The sequence below is a fragment of the Homarus americanus genome, unplaced genomic scaffold (assembly GCF_018991925.1).
Source record: "Homarus americanus isolate GMGI-L3 unplaced genomic scaffold, GMGI_Hamer_2.0 scaffold2839, whole genome shotgun sequence".
Lineage (NCBI taxonomy): Eukaryota > Metazoa > Arthropoda > Malacostraca > Decapoda > Nephropidae > Homarus > Homarus americanus.
Genome location: NW_024734016.1, coordinates 9,206 through 16,132, shown reverse-complemented (window position 1 = coordinate 16,132; position 6,927 = coordinate 9,206). Strand labels below are relative to the sequence as shown.

The window sequence follows — 6,927 nt, the reverse complement described above, 5'->3', positions numbered from 1 at the left end:
CTCTACATGGCACATCATAGAATACAAAAGCATATATTTTATGCAAAAAAATAGCTCCTTCCATCCTCTGGGTGACATGATACAGTTTAGCCAAGTAATCACCCAGTTAACTCAGAGATATGTGATGCTGCTGCCATTGTGCTCTGTGTGTGTGCCAAGATGTCACATCAGGGAGGGAGTGTGGCTCGTCTGGTAAGTGGTGACACATTTACAGCCCACTGCCTCCACACATCACCCATACTCTTTGTTTTTTCTTATTTTATAGTTTTATATTATACAGTGCATATTTTCTTTATTTGTAAGCCACATTAGGGTATTATAAGGATTTTTATACAACATTTACAGTTTCATGACATTGACATATGTAGCCAACTCATCCCAGTTTTCCCCCTTCCCAGTGAGTCAAGTCAACACTAAACCAAATTGTGACGTAACGTTTAGTAAGAAAGGGTGTATAAAAAAATTTTTCGCTAAAGCGAATTAACGCTAACCAATGGATACCTGTATAGAATACATACCCGGTACATGTTTCTGATACAATAGCTACTTTTGATAAATTTATCACTTTTTCTGCTCATTAAAGGAGCGCTCACTTCTCCTCCGAAATTGGTACAACTTAATGGAACAACACAAAGAGGACCTGGCATTAATTGTGACTGCTGAGGCCGGTAAGCCATTGTCTGAGTCTCGAGGAGAAATTGGATATGGAAGTTCTTTTCTGGAATGGTTTTCTGAAGAGGCCAAGAGAATATATGTAAGCACAGTACAGTACTCTTCATCTTAAATTGTTCATAATGACTTTTAGATTGAAAAATGTATCTTTCTTAACTTTCCTGTCTGCATAAACACAATTCTTGTACTAAAGTAATTTCCATGTACAGAAATTGATAATTACTGTCTCATTATTATTATTATTATTCTTTCATTTTGAAGATTTATGAAATACCTTTTATACTACAATAATTCTTAGTGGCAGGTTTGTATACAGTATGTTGTATTTTTTGATTAGGGTGAGGTGGCACAGAGTCCTGCATCTAGCAAAGAGTTATTCTTTCTTCGTCAACCCATAGGAGTTGCATCAATGATTACTCCAGTAAGTACCTCTGCTCGTAATATATTATATAAGGTAGTTACAGTATAATGTTAAGTTTTTATCTAATTAATTATCCTTAAATTGTGGTGGTGCACCTATACAATCTAGTCAGGAAAGTTTCAAGTAGTGGTTGAAGGTTGAAAGTAATGTATTAAAAATTCTGAAATAATTCAATTAAAGTACAGTATAGTATATGTGAGTAGTTTAAAATCCCTGATCTCTGTTATGTTACTTCTGGTGATAGGAAGTGCTGTCTGGCATTAATAACAGTCACACACAAAAAAGAGTACAGTATTTCTATTATGTAGCAGACAAAAGGATCACACCTACGTAGATGTTACTGTATGAGTGTTCTTATTTATTCTAGTGGAATTTCCCAAATGCCATGATCACTCGTAAGGCTGGAGCTGCCTTGGCTGCTGGATGTACGTGTGTTATAAAGCCAGCTGAAGACACACCACTGTCTGCACTTGCTGCTGTAGATCTGGCAGAAAAGGCAGGCTTTCCACCAGGTAGGTTCTTATCTCATAAATATATGCACTGTACACTGATTTCCCCAACAAGTGGTGACTGGAATTGAATAGGAGACAAGGAGTGAAGAAAAATAAAGTAGCATGATAAGGTTATCTATTAATATGGTGCATCTACTGTGTATTAATGTTCCAGATAATTTTAATTAGTAGCAAGAATTGAAGTAAGAGAGAGAGGGAATGAAAAATGGGTCTGTTGTTTGCTTGTGACACTGTTTAAGAACATAAGAAAATAAGGAGTCTGCAATAGGCCGATTGGCCTGTGCATGGCAGCTCCTGTCGAGAGTTACTACCACTCTCTATCAATCATGAATCTATCTAGCCTCCTTTTGAAATTTTCCAGCATTCCAGCACTTACTACAAAGTTGCTAAGCTTGTTCCACTTGTCCACCACCCTATTTGTGAACCAGTTCCTTCCTATCTCCCTCCTAAACCTAAACTTATCCAACTTAAATCCGTTGCTCCGAGTCCTATCCTGCTCGGATATTATAAGAACTTTATCTATATCCCCTGTATTGATTCCTTTCACCCACTTAAATACTTCTATCATATCTCCCCGCACTCTTCGTCTTTCTAGGGAATGCAAGTTAAGTTTCTTTAACCTATCCTGATATGGAAGGTTTCTAAGTCCCGGAATCATTTTCGTCATTCTTCACTGCACCGACTCTAGTGAATTGATATCCATTCTATAATAAGGGCACCAGAACTGAACCACATAATCGAGGTGTGGCCTGACTAGAGCAAGATATAGTTGCAATAAGACCTCTGCACTCTTATTACTTACACTTCTAGATATAAAACCCAATGCTCTGTTTGCCTTATTTCGAACATTAACGCACTGTTTTGTAGGCTGTAGGTCCGGGCTTACAAGTACCCCTAGGTCTCTTTCACAAGTCGACTTCTCTAGGTTGATGTTGTTAAGGCTGTATACATTGTTAGTATTTGTTTTTCCAATATTAAGTACGCTGTACTTGCTGGTGTTGAATTTCATTTGCCATTTTTCAGACCACCCCTGCAGTTTATTTGGATCCTCCTGTAATGCATTTGCATCCTGCCCTGAATTAATCTGCCGCCCTATTTTGGTGTCATCCGCAACTTGTTTATGTCATTGCTGATCCCAGTATCTAGATCGTTTATGTAGAATTTTTTTTTTTTTTTTTGGCACTCCCCTACATCCTTGTGTTAGGTGAAGCGCAGAAGCGTTTACAGTGCCCAACAGGGAAGCATGCTAAGTTCATGCTTGCCTTTATGTCTCATGAGTTAAGGGCATAGAAGCCTGAAGAGTCAAGGGCGTGGAAGCCTGAAGAGTCAGTGGTTTATGTCGTCAAGTTATTGGAAGCTCCAACAACTCCTTGAATACGAATTCGCGGGGGTTACGTAACAGAGATACCCGTGGATGTTAAAAATCTGCGTATATGTGCTGCCCCCCCAAAAAAAACCTGGTCCCCCCCATGTCCTTATTTACCGTATATACCTGTGTGCAGTTCAAGTTTTTAAGACCAAATTATTTGGCAAAAAATTGGGGGTCGACCTCTAAACGGGTAATAGTTTCGTTAGGTTGAAAAATATTTACCAGTAACTACCAGTAAACAATGGAAATGATGCACCAACGCACCACCAGCTGTGAGTGTCGATACAGTTGCCAGGGCAGATCTCTTGCGTCATCATAGCAAGCCCAAAGTAGCCAAATCCATGGTATGGTAGCACAGGACAATGTAAAACAAAGTATTCATTTATTAAAGTTTATTTATAGATACTGTACATAAATTTTTGTTCATTACATTTGAAACATCAATCTTTGTTAATTAAATTTGAAACAAAAGAAAACTACGATACCGTATTATCATTAAAATATTACATCACAAGTATATTTTACCTTAACTGTGACTGAATGAATATAGGTATTATCAGAAATAAATATGGAAATATAATATTTTTGCTGGAATGACGTACATATTACAGTGGAAAGTGGGATAAAATCATAACGAAAACAATGTCTTTCGCTTTCTTTCGTTATTCAAAAGATGTTACCGTAATCGCTTTTCGAATGGTTTTCAGTTAAAAAACTGTTGTACTCTTACTGTATTGCAATAATATTCTATCCTATCATTAGCCTTATAATCCCACAACTGAAAACCATTCGAAAAGCGATTACGGTAACATCTTTTGAACGAAAGAAACAGAAAGTCATTGCTTTCGTCACAATTTTATCCCACTTTCCACTGTAATACGTACATCATTTCAGCAAAAATATTACATTTCCATGTTCTCAGAAATAAATGGTAGTTTTGTTGAAACGTAATGTACAATATTTAATATTAAAATGCAAAAATAGCTATAAAAACAATTAATACACCCGTAATGTACTGGCTGGCATCTCCACTCGCCCCTGCTCTCGCGTCCAAGGTCACCACGCCTCCCAACTCGCTCCCTCCGCTCCCTCCTCACCGTCACTACTGCCAACAACGAACACAAATGTTTTGTGAATAACTACACCTCCACTTCCTATGTACAGTACTGAACTGTACTGTGCTGTGCATTTTTACAAACAATAAACATGGCAAGAAAAGCTATTAAAAAAAAAAGAGATAAAAATTTCACTTTACTGTACAGTACCTATCCTTGGCGACAGGACGGGTGTCATCGGGATCATCGTCACTCAATTCCATAACGGGTGGTGAAGTGGGGGCGACGGTGGATTCAGCTGCTTCCTCACTGCCGCCAGTGATTGATGGTGTTAAATCTCTCCTTCGGTGATCAAAGAACATGGTGATGGGGAGTTGTCGTCTCTTTCTTTCATTTCTTCCATGATGTTTTTGTATGGAGCGAAAATGTCATCCATCCCTCGCATGAATTTCAGGGCACGCACCATGGAGGGGTCCATACTATAGGCCAGGTTTTTCAGTGCCTCAATATTCCTGGTCATCTCCCCCAACTTCTCCAACGTTATTTCTTGGTGCTCTTCCTCATCCTCTTTCCCTTTCGCTTCCTCTTCCTTGCCTGAGTCTACTAACTCCTGTAGATCCTCCTCGGTCAGCTCAGTGTCGTGCTCTTCAATTAGCTCCCTAATCTCGTCCTCTGCCATGTCCCGGAAGCCTTCAGCAGCCACTTTCCTTGACAGTGCCAGGGTCTTTCTGAATATTTTCATTAAAATCCATCAAAATCATTTTCCTTGTCATTGTCTTAAGCACCAAACAGCTCCTCCCAGTCTTCTCCTTGAACAGGGCTAGAGGGTACGTGTTTTTCGAATCGTTTTCAATTAAAAAAATGTTACAGCACATGTATATTTTACCTAAACTGTGCCTGAATGAATATATTCTCAGAAATAAATAGTAGTTTTGCTGAAACGTGATGTATTTCAATGTAAAATAGGATAAAATACATGACGAAAACAAAAGACTTTACCTAACCTTCCAATGTTCAAGAGATGTTACTCGTTTTTTTAATAGTTTTCGGTTAAAATACTGTTATATTACAATGATATTATATTCATACTGTGCTTGATATACTACATTCACGGAAATGTAATATTTTTGCTGAAATGACGTAGGTATTACAGTGGAAAGTGACGAAAACAATGACTTTCGCTTTCTTTCGTTCAAAAGATGTTCCCGTAATCGCTTTTCGAATGGTTTTCAGTTAAAAAAACTGTTGCATCACAAGTGAATTAGGATAGAATATTATTGTAATACAACAGTTTTTTAACTGAAAACCATTCGAAAAGCGATTACGGTAACATCTTTTGAACGAAAGAAAGCGAGTCATTGCTTTCGTCACTTTCCACTGTAATACGTACGTCATTTCAGCAAAATATTAAATTTCCATATTCTCAGAAATAAATAGTAGTTTTGCTGAAACGTAATGCATTTCAATGTAAATTAGGATAAACTACATGAAAACAAGAGACTTTACCTATCCTTCCGATGTTCAAGAGATGTTACTCGTTTTTTTAGTAGTTTTCGGTTAAAATACTCTTATATTAGTGATATTCTATTCATACTGTGCTTGATATAATACATTCACGGAAATGTAATATTTTTGCAACTACAATGCTGATGTCAACACAAGCGTGGTTACAGCGAGACTGACTGAGTGAGGGAGAGCTATGCGTGTGTGTGTGAGGTTGCGGGAGCGGGCGGTGTCCCGTGTTCGGTGCCACGCGCGAGTTGAATGGCGCGCGATTTGAATGTACTTCAATGTACAGAATATTCCTCCGGCAGGGCAATCCGCGTATTTGCAAATCCGTGTATTATAAACCCGCGTATGTTAAGCTCCGACTGTATATAAATATTATTATCAACAGTATGTATGAATACGTTACAGTAATGTCATTTTCTGGGTGGGATGTAGGTCATTATAGGGGGGTTCGGGTAACACCGCAGAACCGATTTGGCTTATTTACATGTCCCGTATTTCAATGTCACTCGTTTCGCAATTTAAAATTTTGTGATGCTAAAACTGGTACCAATTAGTCGCGAAACGTGAGATCCTACTGTACTTATCGGGATTTAGGTATTGTTTATATGATAATTTTATTTTATTTTTTTTATTCTATTTTCATCATAAATACGAATAAAATAACGGTGTAAATTGAATTGGGTCCTAAATTAACCAGGGTCGTAAATATGAATCGTCGTTAGTAGAACCGTCTTTATCGAAGGCTTTCCTCTACAATACTGTACAGTGGTCCCTCGGTTAACGAACACAATTTGTTCCAGAAGGTCGTTCGTTAACCGAATCCATTGTTTCAATGGAATATTGGGTAATTGGTTCCAGCTCACAGAAAAATACATACAAAGTAAAAAAAAAAATGCAGTAAAGTACACTTACTTTGAGGTGTGTATGTTGAATTGAATTGAAACAGTTTGAATTGAAACAGTTTATTTAGCCAGAAAAACACAGATACAGAATGGATAATAATAACAATATTAACATGGCTGAGCCAGTTGAGAACCTGGGCTCTCTTTGAGGCACCTGATATATACTATACATTTATCTCAAGGAAGTATTATGTAACATTTAGTATCATCTGGAATATTACAATAGCCTGCTAGTAATAAGTACATCTCATAGTGTTACCACGGTTATCACTTCAATATTTTTTATTTTATTATTTATTATTTTTATTTTTTATTTATTTTTTTATTAATATTATTTTGTTTATTTATTTATACATACACATACACATACATATACATATACACACACACATATACAATATACATATATATATATATATATATATATATATATATATATATATATATATATATATATATATATATATATATATTATAACCACAA

General features: G+C 36.8%; 1 protein-coding gene across 1 annotated transcript; it reads left to right on the top strand.

The window, feature by feature from the left end:
* The first annotated feature begins 50 nt into the window (after window positions 1-50).
* On the top strand, window positions 51-1,688 carry LOC121870127 (succinate-semialdehyde dehydrogenase, mitochondrial-like). Its single transcript, XM_042371897.1, has 3 exons — window positions 51-754; window positions 1,010-1,093; window positions 1,461-1,688. The coding sequence occupies exons 1-3, from the start codon at window positions 620-622 to the stop codon at window positions 1,671-1,673; spliced, it is 432 nt and encodes a 143-aa protein (XP_042227831.1). The 5' UTR covers window positions 51-619; the 3' UTR covers window positions 1,674-1,688.
* Window positions 1,689-6,927: the final 5,239 nt, after the last annotated feature.